General features: G+C 39.2%; 1 protein-coding gene across 1 annotated transcript; it reads right to left on the reverse strand.

The window, feature by feature from the left end:
- Positions 1-1,038: 1,038 nt before the first annotated feature.
- Slc10a2 (solute carrier family 10 member 2) lies at positions 1,039-18,617 on the reverse strand. Its single transcript, XM_036209299.1, has 6 exons — positions 18,241-18,617; positions 12,523-12,641; positions 6,527-6,615; positions 5,296-5,471; positions 2,857-3,014; positions 1,039-1,166 (listed from the first exon to the last, which is right to left on the reverse strand). The coding sequence occupies exons 1-6, from the start codon at positions 18,615-18,617 to the stop codon at positions 1,039-1,041; spliced, it is 1,047 nt and encodes a 348-aa protein (XP_036065192.1).
- Positions 18,618-22,516: the final 3,899 nt, after the last annotated feature.

A 22,516-nucleotide genomic window follows, 5' to 3' on the forward strand; every position in this document is an offset into this window, starting at 1 on the left:
ATACAAAGACAGATATTTGCCAGAGTATAGTGGAAACATTACAAACAAATAGGTTTCAAAGTCTCAAGCTGATGATTAAAATGTCAGAGGAATACATTCATTCACATCGATCTTTTTACAATCATAAATACTGAACAAAATCAACATTTTACAGTAATAAACTGTTATATTTTAACACATAAAAGTGCTTTTCTCTGAATTCAGCTTACTGTGACAAGTTTTCCAGTCTGAAATATCCAGTTAGGCCTATAGATGTTTTCTGATAATATATTAAGTAATGATGATTGGTCATCTGTCTCTCTCTCATCTATCTATATTTATTATCTCTCTCTATTTCTGTATCTATCTATCTATCTATCATCTATCTATCTATCTATCTATCTATCTATCTATCTATCTATCTATCTATCTATCTACCTATCTATCTATCTACCATATATCATCTATCTAGCTGGCATGTATTTATACATTCTTTGCGCATTCATTTGCCCTTCCAAGGATGAGTTTGACATCTATGTCTATAACCTACTTTTGCCAAAAACATCAGGAAAAATTATGTCTGTACTGAACATAAAATATCACAGGCTTTAAAAAAAGTCATTCCCTAAACAATACAGTAAAACAACTATTTACATATCATTTACATCATGATAAATATTTTAAGTAAGTTAATATTGATCTAAAGTATATGAAAAATAATTGCAAACATTTTAACATTTTATGAAAGAAGCTTAAGCTTCTGTGAATTTGGTATCAAAGGATATCCTGTGACCACTCTCCCGTGGATACTGAGAAATGACTCATGTACACATACATACACAGACACACAAACACACAGACACACACAGATACACACAGATAGATGTTTATCATATTAAAAAATGGATTGCTAGTCACTTTGCACCAAAAACAATAACAAATTTCAATTTGAATTTAACTTTTAACATTTTTTTCTGCTAATCATTCCACCAAAGGAAATAATTATAGTTGTTGTTTATTGAATGCTTTCATTAAGCTTTTTTTTTGTCCCCTTAGTGTTTACTTCTCATCAGGTTGAAATCCTTTGTTTGTCTCGTGAAATGATGACCTGGGCTCCATTTCACTGTCTGTTTTCTCTTGCAACTCAGTATTATTTTTTCCATGACATTTCTTGTATGCGACATAAACTGCAAAAAACCATGTATGAGAGGTCAAGTAAGTTTCAGAATGACACCTTGAAAAATTACTTTGGCCAGTGATTGCTTTATACAGCTCAGATAGCACTTTGCATTTTCTACAGACTGGAGGTGTTATGGGAAACCAACTATCATTGTTTTAGTTTTAGCATCACCATATAGCAGCAATGACTGCACTCCAGAAGTCTGGGAGGAGAGCTTCAGAGGATGTTTGCTCAGCATAAGTGTATGATCTTCTCATGGCTTCAAGCTGTATATGCTACTTAACATCAAGGAAAAATAATTTATTTTTGTGTCTACACCAACCTAGTTAATGTGTAGTCTTCAACTAAATATACTGTATGCCTGTGTGCAATGTCCAACGTCTTGGTCTGATCATCCCTTATGGAAAGTCTTGGGTCAGAATAACATGCCTGGTCTTTTGTCTTCACTCATTCTTTCTTGTTGTTGATCAGATTTCCTTTTTTCTGTGTTACAAGTATTTATCAGCATTTTCTCCCCTTTCTTTGTGTTTGTGTTTGTGAATGTGTGTGCATTTTTGTGTGTGTGCATGTTGCTCAAGCACACACAGGTACACGTGTGTATTCAGATGAATATTCACATTTGTGTGTAAGTATGGAGGCCAGGGTTCAACCTTGAGTGTTGCTCCACAAGAGCCATCTATCTTGCTTGTTGAGACAGGGAACTTCCACTGGCCTGAAACTCACTGGTTAGGCTAGGTTGTGTTTCCTCAGAGTCAGACCCCTAATGGATCCATGTAATATTTTGTGTGTGTGTGTGTGTGTGATATGAGACTCTCATACTGGAAAGGAGACTCTTCCTGAGAAATAACACTGAGCCAGTGTGCTGGGCACTTGCAGGCACATGGATACACATTGGAGCTGGGGATAAAAATAATACAAGGATAGATGAAATTATCTCTGGGCATTTCATAGCTTAACCTTCCCAGTATTTTTGTCATGTTCCTCCACTACTATTTTCTATTAAGAGGAAGTTTATTTGTTTGTTTTCAATAGGACTTTAAAAATGCAGTTTAAGCACCATCAGACTTTGTATAGTCAATGATAGGGAAAAGTTCCTATTTGGTGAAGGAGAGTTAGTGTGGACTAAATGAGGGAGGATGAAATTATGCTATGACAGAGTAAAACTAAGAAGTGGGTTATCTACCTCTGGTACATCTTTGCTTACCCTTCTTCAGTTATAGGAGTATTTAAAATGGACATGTACAAACTTTCACATCTGACTTACAATTTTTCATTATAAATTAGGCTTGCCATCTACCTGATAGATGCCCTATTTAAAAAGTATGTCAAGACAAGGCTTTGTAGTGAAAATTGCTAAAACCCGTGTTCCTTGGAAGCAATTAGAAAGGTGCACAATTAAATGTTCCTCACAGGCTAATGTGCCTCTCTCACTACTGAGGAAGAGAAAGTCAGCAGCAAGGATCCATCTCTTCCGTCTTTCTCTTAAAAATGCCTCACTAAGGCCTATAATAAAATCATATTCTTTGCATCAGCATATATGAAGTCAGGATAAGTGACTTCTGTGGATGCATTTTCTTCAAATTTATTTGTACAATGAACTGCCAGAAATGGAGAGTCTTTAAAAAGTCTGTTTTAGCAATTCCAGGATTTACCCAAAAGGAACATCATAGTAGAATTTGATTAGCATTATTTCTTACTTCCTAATAATATCGCTGCAAAGATGATCTGGAAAATGCTATAGATGAGTGGGAAGGTGAACACAAGGTTGAGTTCCTCAGGGCTGAAGGAGAGCTGTACAATGGTGGAACACAGCTGAGTGTTCTGCATTCCAGTTTCCAAGGCAACTGTTCGGCACCTGGGAGAAAGGTCAAAGATGTATATGCTTTACCTGTTATTAGGCTTATTAGGATATAACAGAAAGGGAAGGTATAATGAAAGCATGTACACAGACTGCAATTATTTTCTTCCCTCCCTCCCCTCTCCTCCCTCTCCCTCTCTCACTTCCCTCTTCTCCCTCTCCCTCCCTTTCTTCCTCCCTCCCTTTCCCCTTTCCTCTGTCTCTCTACCTTATTTCCTTTTACTCCATTCCCTTTCCTTCCCTTCTTCACTCTTTATCTCTTCCTCCCTCCCTCCCTCCCACCCTCCCTTCCTTCCTTCCTTCCTTCCATCCTTCCTTCCTTCCTTCCTTCCTTCCTTCCTTCCTTCCTTCCTTCCTTCCTTCCTCTGTCTCTCTCCTTCCTTCCTTCTGAGATAGGTCTCACTATGTAGTACAAGTTAGATTGTCTTCTAACTTACAGCAGTCTTCTTCCTTCAGCTTTCTTATTGCTGAGATCACAAGCGTGTACCTAGATTTTATCTCTACTTTTAACATCCATATTTGGTGTATATTTTTAACATAACTTTACATTGGACAAGTACATTAATATATGAAACAACCTACTATATAAATATATTTATTTATTTTATGCTTTATTTTATCTTTAATGGTGTATATGCATGTGGGTATGTGCATGTGAGTGCAGTGCACATAGTGACCAGAGGCATTGGGTGCCCCTGAGGCTACAGTTAAAGGTGGTTCTGAGCCACCCACAATGGATGCTACAATGCAAACTCAGGTCCTCTAGAAAAGAAGTACATGCTTTTAAATACTGAAACTTTTCTTTAGTCCTAATATATTTATAATGTGAAAGGTAGGTTCATTTATAACATTCAATAAATTGCAAAGGAGGCCCATTTCACCCATTTTCAAATTATGCACTTAGTGAAAACATACAGGAGAGATCAGGGCTCAGAAAATGTTGAAGCTATGGTATTTCTCATAGGCATTTATTTTAAAATTAATTTTGTTCTGATTAAGTCTTGATTAAAAGTCTGCAAGATAAAAAAATAATGTTTCTAATCTTCAATAAAGAAAATCAAGGTAAAGTAAGCCTGTAGCCCAAAGTCTTCCAGTGAGTGAGTGGCAGGGTAAAATGAAGCCTGAATCTGCCTGGTCAAGCATAGAAGTGCCCACACTGTTCAAACTTGCTCACCTTTTTCTCAGATGCACATTGATACCTGTTTCTATACCTGATTTTCTGCCTGTCTGTTGATTTAGGTGAACCATTTGGAAAAAAATGTTTTTATATAAATGACAAGTATACTTTAGTGTCCATCACCTTTGGGTGATGAGTCCTTTTGGTGCCAGTTAGAGGAACCTATATTTATCACAAGACTAAACTGACTACTTACATGAAATTTACTCAGCTTATTAAATCAGAGTACACAGCAAAGGAAAAACTTTACTTAACAGGTTGGGGATTAATGGAGAAGAATGTCAGGAAGTTGAAGACAAAAGCAGCCAGTGCTTCTTGGAGATTTGTATAATTTATGAACAAATGATGCTATTTAAATGATGTAATTGGTGATTGAAGGTGAAGGATTTTGAACTTGGCATCAATGTTTTCAGATTCTATGATTTGAGTATGTCTCTCACTCAAATTCAAATGTTGCCATCCTATATCTGACCCTCAGTATCTAAGAATGTGACCTCATGTGGAAACAGGGTTATTGTAGATATAATGAGTTAAGATGAGGTCATTAGGGTGTCCTGTAATTTAATGTGACTTACATACTTATAAGAAGGGGAGGTAATCTGAGCTTAGAATCATGCACAGAAAGAATAAAATGTGGTGGGACATAGGAGAAGATAGACATTAAAAACCAAAGTGAGAGTCCTCCAAAAAATCAGCCACAGACCACAGAAGAAGCCAGCTCTATACTTCCTTAAGTATGATTTCTGACCTGTGAAACTATAAGAATGTGCCAGCTTTTGCCAAAATGACCCACTTAAGGGTTGTTTTTCTTATTTTTAATTAAAAATTATTTTGTACGAATGGATGTTTTGTCAGCATATATGCTTATGCACCACATGTGTGCCTGGTGCTTGCAGAGGCCAGAAAATGGTATTGGATACCCTGGAACTGGAGGTGCAGATGATTGTGAACAGCCATGTGGGTGCTGGGAAGCTTCCCATGCTCTTAACTTCAGACTCACCTCTTTATGCCTTATGATCATTTTGTACTGGCACCCCAGAAAACTAGTGCAGTAGCTGTTAGAAACTAAAATGCTCAATCCCATTGATCTCAGCCTCATACCTGTACCAGGGTTGTCCAGCTATTCTAGCCAGGAAAAACCCCAGGCTGTAGCCAGCTATAGGAAATAACGTTCCTACAATCCATAGTTTAGGTTCAATGATCCAGGCACTTTGGTACAGTATTCCTCCAACCACAGCAATGAGAACAATGAGAATTGCACCTGCGATGGATCCAATCTGGAAGAAAAGGCATATAAGTGCACATACTTGTGTCAAAGTGAGTCCAGAGATGTTTGTCAGGGGTGAAGATTGGGCAGACTGTTCCTTTGGGAAAGCGAATATGAGTTTTCTATGTCTCTCCAGCTTTGTGGGACAAAAAGAGCTTCTGTGTTCTAGAGACTAAGGAAACATCAGGACAATGTTTTCATGCTTAAATGGCACAAGGAAGATTTCTGAGCTTGCAAAACATAAAATCTTGCCCAAGTTATATTTTATGCTTGTTGTAATCATAACTAATGGATATAAGAGTTTGTAAAAGTCAAATAAGAATAAACATAAGCCATGGTAATATTTTTTTTTCCTTTTCTGGAAGGTTCAAATTTACTGCATGTATGTCCATGTGTACATATGTGCATGAGTTTTGGTGCCCACAGAGTCCAGAAGAGGTCTCTGGATCCCCTGGAGCTGGGGTTACAGGTAGTTTTGAACAGCCTGCTGTGGGGGTACTCTGCAAGAGCAGTACACACTCTTAATGGCTGAGCCATCTCCCCAGATCTATTTTCTTCTTCTCTGATTAAATTCAAAAACATTTGGAGATGACCATTTTGCTTTTTTCCCTATAAAACAATAAATGCCAACTACCTTATTCCCCCACATCCCACAGCATAGTATCTACCAGTTTGGGAGCACTGAGTTCTATATATGGGAAAGATATGCTAAGTATGAACAATTTGTTTTAGCTATGAGAAAGATACGCTGTACCTTCTCAGAAAGCTGCCTAGATATATTTTATACCATAAGCTCAGCCTATGTAACAGCAAGGTCATTTGAAAACAGAGTAAAACAAACAGGTGACACTAGGATTGGTGGCTTAAAGGATGGATGGAAATTTGTCCCTCAGATGGGACCAGAAAGGACGTTCTCTAAGGGGGGCTTTAGGACTGATGATGGCAAGTCTTCCAAAGGTAGATGTAATGATAATAGCGCCACTTAGGAGATGGAAAGACCATGTCATTCTAGTTCAGACTGCAGGGCACTGAGTTGGGCAGTCTGTCCATGCATGGGGTACTTACTTTAAGTATGATCTTTGCTTTTTGGGGCCATTTGTGATTCACATACATTCCAATGGAAACAGGAATAACAAGAGCAACCAGAGAAGTGCCTAACAATGATGAAAACAACATTAACACAAGGAAAAGGAAATGTAAGAAGCCTAGAAATGGCTTAGCAGTGTTCTGTCTTCTTGAATACTGAAAAGAGAATGTAGAATTATGTGCACACAGATACACACATACACACACAAATTCACACATCCACATATATATTTTATACATCCCCTCTCTCCATTCTAGTTAATTATAGGTAGAGAAATAATGATGATATAAATAACTTATCTCAATCCAGGGATGACAATTTTAGGGTTCCTTATATTACCAACCTACTTTCTATTTGGCAACATTTTTGCTTCTTTAGTCTATTAGGTCTTTATATTTTTAGAAAAAATACCTCCTCATAGTTTGCGTGTGTGTGTGTGTGTGTGTGTGTGTGTGTGTGTGTGTGTGTGTGTGTATTCTTGTAATGTAAGTAGGTATATTCTACACTGGCCTGTTACTTCATGGTGGTAAAAATAAACATTTATAATTTTTTTATTATTTGCATATAATGTTTATTTTTGTTCCTTAATTTCTATGCCTGTGCATTTTGTTTCTTTTTCTCTCCTTTTTTATTTATTATATTTGTGTTTTAATTTTACACATTAGATATGGGTTCCCCTGTCCTCCCCCCTCCTGCCCCACCCCCATCTTCCCCCTATCCCCTCCCTCCATTCCCATCTCCTCCAGGGCCTGGGGATTCCCCTGGGGATTCAATTCAACCTGGTGGATTCAGTACAGGCAGGTCCAGTCCCCTCCTTCCAGGCTGAGCAAAGTGTCCCTGTGTAAGCCCAAGGTTCCAAACAGCCAGCTCAGGCATTAAGGATAGGTCTGGGTCCCACTGCCTGGATGCCTCCTAAACAGTTCAAGCTATTCAATTGTCTCACTTATCCAGAGGGCCTGATCCAGCTGGGGGCTCCACAGCCTTTGGTTCATAATTCATGTGTTTCCATTCGTTTGGCTATTTGTCCCTGTGCTTTTCCAATCTTGGTCTCAACAATTCACTCCCTTACAGTCCCTCCTCTTTCTCAACAATTGGACTCCTGGAGCTCCACCTGGGGCCTGGCTGAGGATCTCTGCATCCACTTCCATCAATTATTCGATGAGAGTTCCAGCATGACCGTAATTTTAAAGTAGAAAAAAAAATATTAAAAAAAATTGCTTAATGTCCATAGGAATTTTGAAGGCTAACAAACTCTACTTAAAATTCATTTCATTTATTCAAATTTATGACAGAGATATGAGAGAATAAGATGAAAAAACCATGCCCTAAATTTTCTGTGAGATAATATATCTGGCAACCTCTCATGTAATTATAATTCTTTGCAGCACTGTGTTCACCCAACCAGATAAAAGAGTCATACTTCAACTTCATCGTGGGAAATTTACTGCCACTCCTGTGACAAATGATTTGTGTCTCTATATTATTTAACAATTGTTTGCCCAATAGTCCCTTTAACACAGCACTGGACTTCCGACTTCTCATGGACTGTTTCTTTGTCAAAACTCTTTGAAAGTAGTATGAGAAAGTGAAACGAAATGGTGAAATTTTGAGAGTAGATGTCTGCCTAGTGTTGGATAGATTGATTCAGGTCTGGCCAACAAACTAGGGACTAAAAGCCTACACACACACACACACAAAAAAAAAAAAAAATTTAAATGAATCTAATACAAATTCTTCAATATATCAAAAATTGTTGTTGTTCCCAAATTACTCAGCAGAATTAAAATAAAAACTAAGAAAGATAGGAGAAAAGAAAGAAAAAAGAAGAAAAGGAAAGACAATAAAACAAGAACTACTCAAACTCAGGAGAAAAGTGTAGAGGAAGAGCTGTGGGAAAACGTGTTAGATTTATTGGTCAGATCTTCTAGAAAGTCCTTGGTTATTCCTGTATCTACTATTTTAAAGAGATTTCCTTCTTGGATTTCTAGGCCACACCATAAATTTTATTAAGTTTCCAGGTTTTGAATTAAAATTATCTGGATACAACTGGTTGGCTCCTTTGGACTTATGTCCCCCCGTCCTGGGGGTGCCTACGGTGGCAGGACTACATGAACAGGACTTTGGAATACCCATGACAGAAGCAATTACTCTCTGGGCCAGGTAATGCCAATGAAGGTTTTCAGTGACTTCATGGACCATTCTGGTTATTCTTCACACCCACCAGTGTGGCCCCTGCCCATGGAGGGAAGGTGCTGTAATGTTTACTCTCCAGTGGCTGGGGAACTGACTCTCTCCTCTCTAGACTTCTCCATTTACTGATAGATTGTTCATGCTATCTCTGTAAGATGCCTGTTTGTAAGATCCAAAAAGAAGTTTACATATATCAAAACCATCATGTGTTATTTATTTAAGACTACACAGTGGGAATAGGATGAAAGGAAGGGGAAGAGAAGAGAAAGAAAGAAAGGATGATACTGTGGACTGAGCTGTAGCTTCTGTCAGTTTCTCTACAAAAAACCTGAGTAGGATAATGCCTGCCTGACAGTACTGTGGTGATATACACAATGGTGTTGACATCAGTAAACCCTGTGCTCACTTATGTTGGTATAGTTGCCTGACACAGTCCAGCTTTAGTGACTCATGCTGCATAGGGGCTTCTTTTCAGCCACATGTCAGCGTCTTCAGGGCTCAGCAGCATTTTTAGAGTGGGAGAGGCACACTGAGCAATGTGGAAGGTGTCACAAGCACAGTGCCTGCAGAGTAGGCTGGAGATCCTGCCAGTAGCTATTCCCAGATCCCCAGTAATCTTGAGCAAATTAAATAATTACACCAAGCCTTAACAACCTCATTTAGAAGTGATGACAACATCTCATGAGGCTGTCAGCTCATTTTTTCACTCATTAAAAGACTAGAAAACAATCAGGAGAAAGGTCAGTTTGGAGAACTGGCTAGACAGACATTGTGAGCAAATAATTTTTGTATTCAAAACTCCTTTACTTTTTCTTTCTTTCTTTTTTTAAAAATCTTTTGGTTTTCTATTCCTTCTTTCTTTTGACATCTTATGAGGTCATTCCTCATGGACATGCTAATTTATTTCTCATTTTCTCATCCTTTCAAATTTATTTGTCTTTCTGGGAACCATGGCAATACCTTTAATCACAGAATTTGGGAGGCAGAAGCAAGAAGATCTCTGTGAGTTTGAGACCAACCTAGCCTACATATCAAGTTCCAGGACAGGCAGAGTTACATTGTGATACCTTGTTACAAAATAAAACCCAACTCAAAATGTGTTTGATTTAAATTATATGGTATAAGCAATCCACATATTAATATACTCTTCATGACGTCTTCGTTAGAAAAGTAAAAATGCTGAAGAAACCCAAGTTTGAATTGGAAAAACTCGAGCTCCATGGTGAAGGTGGTAGTTCTGGAAAAGCTACTGGTGATGAGACAGGTGCTAAAGTTGAACAAGCTGATGGATATGAACCACCAGTCCAAGAATCTGTTTGAGATCCAGATTTTTAATAGTGACAAATAAAAGTCTTATTTGTGGAAAAAAAAGATTTATTAATATTCTCATTGAACATTTCCCAGAAGGGACTGAATATCAAAAGAAGAATATTTTAAGACAAATTACTTGCTTTAGCACTGAATAATATCCAATCAAAATTGTTTAGTCAGCCAATGGTTTCTCTGAGACACGTACAATATTGTTCGGTGCTCAAACCCATGGCATTATTCAACTCTAGAGAAGGTTTTCACTGAGGGAAGAGTTTGAGATGCAAGCAGGAGTATACATACTTGGGCTTGGATGTCACTGTAAACCCTGTTGGAGGGAGATTCTACTGATATTTGGGAGTTACTCAGGGGACAATAGGATGATCTTGTACATTCAAAATTCCCCGTTGAAATTAGGGGTAACTCACAATTTAATGTGAGCAAGAGCAGGATTGCAATGCAGATGTCTGTCTCACAGTTAGTGCTCACACAGATTGTCCTAACTCACTTGTCTGTAGGCCGAACAACATTTACTCATGGAAGTAACCTTTCTTTGAAATGGAAGTGACTTTTAGTCTAGTTTTCCATCCCCACAGGAATTCCTTTCTTAAATAGCCTAGGGAGTTTCTGTTTGACTTTGGACGTGTGCTTCTGTTTATAGTAAACCCAAAACTTTTCTGAGGGAGATTAGGGAAAAATTCATTGCCAAGTCAGCTTAATAAGAGACTGTCAAAGACATCACAAGAAGACACACAGAAACCTGGCTCATAGGAACTCACAGAGTCTGAACCAACAACCAGGGAGCCTGCATTGGACCGACCCATATATGTGACATATTGTCTAGCTTGGTCTGCTTGTGGTACTCTTAACATTGGGAGCAGGGGCTGTTCCTAATGCTTTGGCTGGCTTGGGAACCTCTTCTTCATACTGGTTTGCCTTGTCCAGTCTAAATACAAGGGGAGATGCCTAGTCTTATGGCAACAAAATATGCCATGCTTATTTTGATACTCATGGCAAGCCTTACCCTTTCTGAACAGAAACAGAGGAAAGGTGGATTGGGGGGGGGGGGGAGAGGTGGAGGAGGGAGAGGGAGGAGAGGAGGGAGGGGAAATTGTAGTCAGGATGTAAAATAAATAAAGAGAGAGAGGCTGTTATGCAGTATACCTGTTGACCAGCGCTGCATGCTATATTCTCTACAACTCATTTCTGTCAAGGTAGTTCTGAGAGACCACCTCCTTTGCACATTCTGGTATTTCTCTCAGTCTGTCCCTGTCCCCATTTTAATGTTATATCAACTGCTTTATCGTCTATCTTTTTTTTCCACAGAGAAATATGATCTATTTAATATAAAGTTTTTTATTAAGATTTCTTACATTCATTTTACACACCAAAGATTCCCCTCTTCTCTTCTCCTACCCCCCAAGGCTACCCCCAATCTACCCCCTACTCTCCCCCACAAGAATGCAAGGCCTCATCCAGTAGAGGCAAATCCAAGCTCTTCCCCCTGCCTCAAGGCTGCACAAGGTGTCCCATCATAGGTAGTAGGTTCCAAAAAGCCCCCTGATGCACCAGGGATGGATTCTGATTCTACTGCCAGGGGCTCCCCAAGCAGATCAAGCTACACGTGCAGAGGGCCTAGTCCAGTCCCATGCAGGCTCCACAGCCATTGATCCAACTTTCATGAGTTCCCATTGGTTTGGTTTGGTCATCTCTGCAGGTTTCCCATCATGATCCTGATGCACTTGCTCACAGACTCCCTCCTCTCTTTCTCCTGCTGGACTTCTGGAGCTCTGCCTGGTATTTGGCTATGGATCTCTGCATCTCTACCATTTTTTATCCCACAAACAGAAAAGAAGCATCTTCAAGATGGGGAGGCATTTAGGAGTTGAAATAAATATAGGCAGAATAGTAACTAGTAAATCTGATTTCCAGGACATGAAAATATAGAGTCTACCATTAAATTGACTTTTATATCAAGATATGGTTTACAGTTAAGGATAAAGAACAATACACCTCATCCAGGAGTACCCATTCTGCTACCCATGACTACCTACTACCCTGAAGTAATTTTATTTATTTATTTATTATTTACTTATATTTATTTGTGTGTACGTGTCTTCAATTTGAATATGTCATGCAAAGATCCATTACCATAAACCTGCCACTGGGAAAATGAGGGCTCTCATTTGCCAGCAGCCTAATTCTCCTCAGGGGAGACTGTTAGGATAAGGCTATAATCCTCAAGCTGTCTCTTTTCCAGGTTACTTTGAAGTGAGGCAAATTCAGTTTTTCTTCATAGAGTTAAGTTTTGGAACTTGCATTCTTTCAAAATTTTTACAGACTCCAGGGTAAATTCATAATGAAATTAAATGTGGAAAAAAAAATCTGTCCCTAGGTCAAAGGGAAAATGATGTGTGTGGAGCTTCGAGCCAGGCCTTGAGGGTAATATGAAGCATCCTGCAGAGAAATTACTTACCAATGCTATCATAAGGAATCACAATCGTCCCTGAGTCGACCCACGTCTTGGTGTAGATGAAGAGGCAAAGGGGCATCATTCCAAGGGCAAGCAGTGTGGAACAAGTGGTCATGCTGACACTGGAATGAAGCAAACAGCTGTAGGTGATGACCCGTGTTTTCTAGGGGAGGTGCTCTTTCATTTTCAATTTCTGTGAGACTCAATCAGTACACCATTCTGTATGATGATAGAAATACATATTGGTCATGTTTGTAAAGTACCTGGCTTTGTGTAGGGTCACCTATACTTGGTGTCTTCTGACATAGTCTGCACCATCCTTCCCTAGTATTGTTCTCACAGATCATAAAGAGTTGTCAATGATGCTTAAAAATAATTATTGAAGAAGGTACCAAGTATCTGGGCTTGTGACCTCTTATATATGACATTTTCTTCCATGCATAACCTATCATACCAGGCTGTCTTAGAATAGAAATTACTTTGACGTAGTAGCTATGACAGTGGAATAAGTCGAACAGTATGATGCTAACTAGTCTATGATAATGGTAATGGGAGTGGTGACATTTTCCTGTAGTAAGGGTGTTGGGAGGGTCACAGGACCCTACCCAAAATTTTAGTTGGAAACCCATTCCCTTTTGCCCCATCCTCATATCCTGGTAATACTGGGAGCTGCTACAGCATATAGGAAAGGAAAGGTTGAATACAGGGGTAAACTCTGACCATGATGGGGTGGGCTTTGTAGCAATGGATTTGTTTTGGGTTTATTGACACTTCTAGGAGTAACCTCTTCTCTGTGCTTTCTAAGTAAGTTCAATAAACTCATTGGTTCAACAAGTGGAACTTGGGTGAAATCTTTACTTTGGTTTCTTATCAGGTTGAATAGATGTTTGTTCACACCTTCCCTGGGAAAGTTAATGTAACATCACTGTCTGAGTCAGCAATCAGAGAATAGCAAACACTTTGTTTACTGTGGGTACCTGACTGAGTAGGAAGATTTAGGTTTTTGATCTGGAGGAATTTCTTCAAGAATGCTATTTACAGCACTATGACAGAGAACAGAAGAGAGGGTTTTGAGTAATGGGTCTTTCTGGTGCTCTTCAGATGTCCTGGACACAGGATTCTAGAGGGACTTAATACCTGAGCTCTGAAGGCACACACTGGATTGGAAGAATGTGATGTCCCTAAGTATGTGGGTTTGGGTAATGTATTGGACTTTTCCTTGTCACTGTTACCTCACAGGCTACAAATAATTAAAAGTGGAGTTTGGTTTCTGGAACAATACCAAGAGGAAAGTCAGTTATATTTATAATACATCCCCCCGCACAACTTGGCCAACAAGTGGTAAGGAAAACAGATGAACATGAATGATTTTATTTCAATGCATCTGATAATACACTTGCATAATTTGAGCAAAATAATAGATAGTAACAAAGTCATTCGGGTCTTTACTTCTTTAGTAGTCTTTTTTAAAGTGAATGAACTTAAAATGGGTTTTAAATGATTTTGACTAAAACGTTTGTTTTAATGGAGCTTAAATAGTGTGACAGTAAACCAATACAAAAGATGCATTTAAAAGACTTTCTGAAGGCAGGAAGAAATGAAAGACCAAGTATCAAATGTTTAACTCACATATAGAGCCACCCCTGTCCACATGTGTGTCTGTCTGTCTCTCAGTGTCTCTGTGTCTGACTCTCTCCCACTCCAAATATATGTGACCATCTGTGACCATTTCCCTTTTGTCTGTCAATATCTGTGATTTCTAGAAGGAAATATTCACAAGATTGGACCTATTAACTTTCTGTCATGGCTGGGGTATGTGTGCTCATAAAGCTGTGTACCTCCCCAAGGATTTATGCAGCCAATGGTTGCTTGAGGATGAGAGACATTTTCTTTAGTAGGGCAGCTAACTATGAGTAGTCCATGTTCCTGTAAGAGTAACCTCAATTAGACTCATTGATTCATTAAGCTAGATTTTCATGGAATCACTTCTTTTCTTCTGTTATTGGTGTCCTACCTATGCTAGGTAGCTGTTTATTCACATGTCGTCAGAAAAATGTCACACAGTGATATGAAATGACCTGAGGACTAAGTAGATGGGGGCAGAGAATAAGTGTGGGAAGGACATTGGGAACAATGACTCTTAGTGAGGCACAAAGATAATGTATGAACTGAGACATCAAAATGAAATACATTGTTTTACATTCTAACTAAAATGAAATAAAAAGAGTTTCTCATAGGTTTAATTGTGTTCATAGATAAACTTAATATAGACAAATAAAGGTAGCATCCTGTAGCCCCCCTCTCAAAAAAAACCAAAAAAAATGAACAAAGAAACCAAAACATTCATTTGCTAGCAATGCTTCATCCTTTTTGTAACCAACATACTGGAATTTTCAAATTTGCTCCCCTTTCCTTCTTTCACCATTCTGACATTATTTATCTTAACCTGTTCCACAATAAAAGCCCTTTGTTGCTGGGCTGGGCATCTAGTATGTCCTCATAATGAGGAGGGAATTCAGGGGAACAGGATTCCTTATCAGTGCATGGTGAAGAGGAAGAGACTGAGAATGATTTTTGTTTTAAACTACAGAACAGAATTAGAATGAAGTCAGGATTTTTCTCTAGTTATACTTTGTAAAAATATATATAGCTTTGCTAAAGTTTGAATGAAAATTATTGTCCAATTTAAGAAATTGTATTGTGGTTTTAATTTGACTTGAGAAATTTCTTAGTGAAACTTCATAGGAGAGAAAAGATGGAAGTTGGAAAATGAAGGGTTTAGATATAGTGGGAATCTTGGCAATAAGATATTGAGGAATAAGTGAAAGGGGGCTATACTTTGATGTTATCTGAGCTAATAACAAGAACAAGACAAAAATACTGTTGGATACTGTTGAAATGGTTCACAGAGAACTTTCATAAACAGTAGGGAGAATAATAACTTCACCAAACAAAAAATGTATTTTATGTGAAAAAATTTTAAGTTCTATAAAAGGCATAGATGTTAAAGATATAAATACTTCTGAGAGGTCACATTGGAATGATAAAACTCTAATGTATTAGTAAATTAAAAATATCATTTGGCTTTAATTCTTCTCATGTAAGTCTATTACTGCTAGGGAAAGCATTTATATGGGGGAAATGAAGTTCATAACTAAAGATTTAGTATGTATTGAGGAATTGGGTGGAATCAAGGAAAAGAAATCTAAAAGACTACAATCACATCAAAAGTGAAACTCCACCTTTGAAATATCAACAGATGTCTGATTCTATAGACTGGGCAGGTGATAGGTATATGTTCAAAGGTCAAGAGCTAAGAGGAGTCCAGTAGATATTGTCTGTCTGGATCTCAAATCTGATACTGACATTCACCAACTTGATGATTTTAGCAAAGGTTATAAACCCTAATTTTTCTCATCTGTCAATGCAGAAGATCCTAGGATTCTCTGGAGAGTTAAAATATACCAATGATCTTTAACAATTTAGCCTTATATTTGGTACCTCAAAGCATCTAAGAAATACTAGCTAGTAAAATAAAAATCAATATTTCATGGAAGCAACAAAGTTTGCTTACTGTGAGTGAGGCTGAAAGAAAGAAAATGGGATTGGATTGCTTCTCCCACAGAGAAGAGGTGAGTGTACATGTGTTTGAAAGAAGAGGCACTGCTTTGACCAGCCAGAGGGTCATGGATCTTGAAAATATCAATGGGTTTGCATACATGCATGTATATGGGTGCTCACAAAGGTCAAAGGAGGCCATCCTATCCCCTGGAGTTGGAGTTACAGTTTTAATCCACCTGATAGGGGTTTGGGGAGTGAACTGAGGTCATCCACAAGAGCAACAAGTACTCTTAGCCCTTAGACATCTCTCCAACCCCTAATGTCATCTTTCATTGTAGCATGACCACCTCTTTATGACAAAGGGCAATTATAGCACACATTATTTTTCACTGTGGTAGAACATGGTAATGTCTTCTGTATTATCCTACTGAATAATTTGTCCTCAGCATAAGGGATGTAAGGGTATTGATATGGTACCATATACTACTGATATTAGGTTCAGCAATAATGTATGATATCATGTTCAGATACAGGTTGTACTGTTACAAGGCTGCACTGTTTAAAACTTACAAATATCAAGAAGCCATTTAGTGTATGTCAAATCCTAAGGGTCACTCCCTACAATCTGGTTCTTATGAGTTCCTGGAAATCTCACTCAGTGTGTGTGTGTGTGTATGTGTGTGTGTGTGTGTGTGTGTGTGTGTGTGTGTGTGTGTGTGTGCAGGTCAATGGATTAGAAGCCCCAAAAGTCCTGATTACTATATTGTGGTTCACAGATTAACTAAATGCCAATAACACTTATCATCTGTGTTATTTCACAGGGCTTTTCTTTAAGGAAACTAACATCTGTTGCTAGGCAGCAATTCTATGTCCCCATGCAAAAATGAGTAATGCATATTCTTTGTTTCCTAAGGCACCAGGAAAACAGCACCAATTGGGAGTTAATGGTTAGTTCCCTGCTGCTCACCAGGCACCCAGGGACTAACAGAGCTGATGGCAGGTTGTCCAGTATTTAATAAGCACGTGGTTTTTGAACAGCTCAATGCTTAGCTGAAGTGCATGTCCTCCACAGGAGATGAGGAAAGTGAAGCTTTCAGAATTAAAAACTTCTGCTTTAGTCCCATTAATGCTGCTTCTTCCTCTCTCCCACCCAGTGCTGGTTCAAACTGGCACAAATTGGATTGGACAAACATTACAGGTAGATTACTCTGTTGAAAACCAGAAATTATTTTCTCTTTACTTTATGGAGAAGTAAGGATAATTAAAAAATGCCACTGAAGAATTTTTTCCTTTTATTGTCAGCAGAGATAAAGTGAATTTATGAATCTTTCATTAGATTTTAGTCAAGAGGTATTATGTCTAAAGAACAGGCAGTTTGGTGGAGCTGATGTCGACCACAGAGTTTGGGCTTGTATTGCACTCAGACCTCCATGTTATCAAAAAGAAAGTTCCTCCTTATTCCATTCTAACAAGACTTTCTCAGTTACAGTTGTGGATGGGAAAGGATTATTTAATTAAAAAGAAACTTTGAGTCTCTTCCCAGAGATAATGCAACTTCTTGTTAACTGAGTTGGAATTCAAAGTGCAAGCATAGTAATTCAGACTAAGAAAGACAGACATCAAGGCCTCCTCTCAGATGCACATCTAGATTTAAACTTAAATATTTACACATAGTCATACACATAGGACATGTAGGAAACTATCAGTGAAGAGCAGGAAGTTGAAAGCAAGGAAAGAACAGAGAAGGTAATGGAATGTGTGCGACAGGAAAGCAGGCCAAAAGTGGTACAGCAGGAGGGAGAGAAGGACTGGGATGGCTATGAGGGATGATTAAGAACAAAGCATAATGATATATGTGTATACAAATATCACACAGAAACCTACTACTTTGTGTGCTAACTAAAACTATTAAGGATATAAAATTAAAATCTAAATGACTGTTTTGTTTCAGGATGATAGCTATAACAATTCACAGGCACAAAAGGAAACTCCCCAATTTTAACAGCAAAGCAGCTGTCCCAAAAGATGCACGCTCTCTTCCCATTTAACTCCCTAGTCAGATGTCTAGTCAGTGCAGCTGGTAAAAGGACATTGGAAATTATAAAGGTTTCCAAGCATCACCCCAGCATACTGCAGTAGTTGCAGATGCCTCCACCTTACCTGAGGTCCATGTCACCATCTACCCAATAGGCCAGGATATTGGAAGCAGTTCCTCCAGGGCAGCAGCCCATAATTAGCACCACCACAGCTTGTATAGGGAGGATGCCAAAGGCTACGGACAGGATGAAGCCTGTGAGAGGCATGATTCCAAACTGACAGAGGAAGCCCACGAAGATGCCCCATGGCCGTTTTAAGTGTCCCAGGAACTTGTGGATTTCCACATTGCACCCCATAGAAAACATTACCAGGGCCAGCAGGATAGTGAGCACAGTGCTCATCACCAGACTGAGAACAGCATTGAAGTTGCTCTCGGGTGCTAGGCAGGAATCACCTTCGCAGATAGTTGCATTGGGGGGACAGACAGAGCTATTATCCATCATGGCTGTGCTGTTCAAATGGCCAAGTCCACAGAAGCACCTGTCTCCTGGTTCTGTATCTACTGCCAGCTGAGTATCACTTACTAAACACGGCAAACTTTTAAACCCTTTCTAAATATGTGGCACTTGGTGTCTCTTTCAATAGCCACGTTAGAGAAGCAATAAAAAACAATAAATGCTAGTATGTCAGTTTCGAGAGGCCTCATTACAACACAGCACAAATAATGAATCATAAAAGTCCAGAAAAACTACTGGCCAAGACAGAAAGTTATAATTAATCATTTATTGGCAGGATAATGAACTGTGCCACATAAAAATAGCCATGTTAATGTTTAATGCCAGGAAGGTTTGCTGAATAATTTTAGTTAAAATTAAACAAACTCTGAATTGTAGAGCATTCTAAGGGTTGAGGTATAAGAAAGCATATTATCCCCTCTTCTCACTTTACATAGGAACGGGGCTTAGAAAATTACATTATAAACAAAAATCAATAAGCCTGTGCCAAACTACATTACAAGTTAACAACAGACTGAAGGAGGTTTCCAGCTTTCCTACAATAGCTCCCACCTGGTCCCTCTTCCTTGCATCTACTATAGTGTCCATAAAATATACGAATGTTTCAGAGACTTCAAGGGGTTGGAAGAAAACTTAGGGAGGGTGGTTAACCCTTGAGGGTACAGATGTTTTCTGCCAGCGAATCTGTCATATACAGCAGCCCTCAATTACCTTACACAGGCAATTATGCATGTATTGCCATGGCAACAAAGTGCCTTATAGATAGAGACAATACAGTTATTTAGAAAGATGAACTCCAGATTAGGTCAGTAACAGTATATTTATTTGTGCTTAGAGTCAAGAATTAAAATTAGGTGGTGGTGTGTGTGTGTGTGTGTGTGTGTGTGTGTGTGTGTGTGTGTGTAAAAGGGGAAGGAGTCTAAGAGGTGATTGGAAATATTAAGTGGTTACCTTTGTGGTGGATGGGCAGAACACTGTAGTTAGTTATATAGGGAAGACACAAAAATAGGCAGAGGAGAGAGAGATGGTCCAGTTCTGTGGTGTTTATTGCAACATTAGAAGAGGATGGGTTGTGGCACATAGTAGTAGTCTCAGTACTGTGCAGAGAATGAAGTGTGAGGGTGTTTAGTTCAAGGCCACACGGACTACAGAATGGGACTCTTTTTTACCTCTCTCCTCCAGGAAAATGAACACATAAAAAATAAGTAAGTAAGTAAATAAGGAAACTTAGAATAGTTTCTTAAAATTCAGTGTGCCCAAGATCACTGGGGGTGGGGGCTGGAGGCTGGTGGTTAGAATGCAGGTTCTGAGTCTGCAAATCTGGGCTGGACTTTGTTTTCTAGGAACTCACGGTTGATGGTAACGATGCTGAGAATGGCCAGAGTTCTGTGTCAGCAGTTGTAGCCAGATGGTGAAGTCTGACTACTCACACTTAGAAGCTGCCTGTGAGGAACCACTCAGCACAGGAAGAACCGCTTTCTTATCACCATTGGGCTGCCAGGCAGAAGAGCAAACCTCACATCCTGCAGCTGGGGTCTGGAGACACCTTCCCTTTAATCTACGTTTGAGTTGACTACTGACATGATCATAAGCATTTCTCTAACTGGTCTCTGATTTCTTCTCCTTGTTGAAATAACTTCTTTCCCAGGAATGTCCTCTTCTCTGTTAGGGTAGGCTGCTCTGTGATTCTCCTGTGGGTGGGCCAGTATCGGCTCTGACAAATCCAGGTCGGGATTGCCCTAGACAGGATTCAGTTGGCTAGAGGCTAGCTTCTGGAAGATCCTTTCTTCTCTCCCACTACCTGCCTCACCCCTGGCTAAATGATTAGCTAGGTTTCCCAGGAAGGCCTCTCCTCCCACTCCTGGCCTTGACCTCTGCCTTACTTCCTCTCTTGGTCCTGGCCAATCCCCAGGTGTGTGAGTGGGGTGCGCCCCCTGCTGCTGCCTCTGAGTACCTGCCGGCACCATGTCCCCCTCCTCTCTGTTTTGCTTTATCTAATCCTTAAAGTAAAAGTAAAAAAGGTAGCTTATTCCATATAGCCTATTTATTTCAGCAGGTTTTGTCTGTCAAGGAAAATTTGAGGCCTAGGCTAGACGGATTTAGATTTGTAAAGTTCTCCTAAACGGAAAGGCCTCACCACGAGGCCAAAGCACCTGACTTTCAGACGCCCTCCTTTGCATGCCAGGCTTGGCCAGGGCAGCAAGGTTTATGGTTGTGGCTGAGCTGGTCATCTGCAATCGATTCTTCTCCTCTGCATCTCTCTTCTTTCTTTTTCAAATAAATGCATTTATTTAACTTAATGATGCAAGAATGGCCATATTGTTTCTAATAAAGACGTTTTCTAATTGTGAACTTTTTAAGGCTATACGTTTGTCAAAATATTTTTAATTGGTGTATAACTCCATGGTGACAGGTTTCATAAAGACATCTTTTTGAAGTAGATCAAGAACTTTGGCCCTCACCACTCCCCCTTCCCTTCCTCAATTTCTCCCAATCCTGCTTCTGTTTTTCTGTCATAAAAAATGATTTTATGTATTTTTATAGACTGTAGGGTCTACAACAAGAGAACATTTGATGTTTGTCTCTGAATCATATTTTGTTTAATATGATAGTCTCAGGTTGTATCAATTTTCCAGCAAAATATGCAATTTTATTCCTTTTTCTGACTGAATAAAGCTCCAGTGTATAACTATACTACCATTTCTTTATCCATTTCTCTGTTGACAGACACCTAGACCAATCCCATAACTGGGGTATTGTGGGTGGTGCTGTAATAACCATGGGTGTGAAAACGTCTCTTTGTTGTATTGACTTGGTGGCCTCTGGATATTCACCCAAGAGTGATCAGCTAGGACATAAGGGAGTTCTATTCCTAGATTTTGGAGGAATCTCCACCCCAATTTCCTTTGCCACAGTGCTGGAATCAGAGAAGAGAAAGTAAAGAGTGCAGAAAGCAGGTTCAGAACAAAGCTGTTACCCAATTTGAGATGACTCGCTGAGGAGACCTTAAGCTTCCAGGGAAAGAATGCTTTGCATGTAGACAACTTGCAAATGAGCAGACCGCTTGACTAGACATAGTGCTACAGTTCTGGCTTAACAAAATGTGTCAATTGCATTTCTAATTTTCACATTGTTTTTACATAAATTTTCACATTAAGTTTGAGAGACCTTACATTCAAGTATTGGAATGATTCACAATTAATGAGAATCCTTAACTTTAGATGTATTCAACTCCAGGGTGTTACAAGTGTTTAAATACACAGAAATAACTGCTTATATACAGAATGGAGGGACAGATACACACTTGACAGGGGAGGGTAGGATGCTGAAGTTTGGTTTCCATTGTCATGGTTCTCAATTTCCTCACAGGAAGCTCAGTTCCCAGTGTTCTAAACAAAGAAGTAGCTTGCTGCCCTGGCTGGTATCTTGGGTGGGGACATGAAGTTGTGCCTTAACCTGACACTTGAAGTTTCCTGTTGGCTCCCTTCCAGTGTTGTGTCAGTTGGCAGGGCCTGGGCTTTAATAGCTTGCCAACAGGTCTACCCTAAAGTTCCACGATAAAAGGTAAGCTCTCTCTTTTCTGTTGTGATCCACCAGTGATGTCTCTGTGCAGACCCATGACTATTTGGGCTATGAATAAGGCTGCTGAACACCTTCTTGTTGATGTTCTCACCCCAGCTTCTGGCCATTGATGCTCCACAGAGCATAAAATTCCCTTAACTGCAATTATTTTACACTTCCATTAACTTTTTTTTTTTTTTTTTTTTTTTTTTTTAAAGAAAGCATACCTTAGAAATGAGTGGTTAATGAAGATGAGGGAAAAGGCAGCAGGGAATAGAAGAAGTAAGAAGGATGGAAGGCTCAGAACTTAGTAAAGGACAAGG

The sequence above is a fragment of the Onychomys torridus genome, chromosome 17, assembly GCF_903995425.1.
Source record: "Onychomys torridus chromosome 17, mOncTor1.1, whole genome shotgun sequence".
Lineage (NCBI taxonomy): Eukaryota > Metazoa > Chordata > Mammalia > Rodentia > Cricetidae > Onychomys > Onychomys torridus.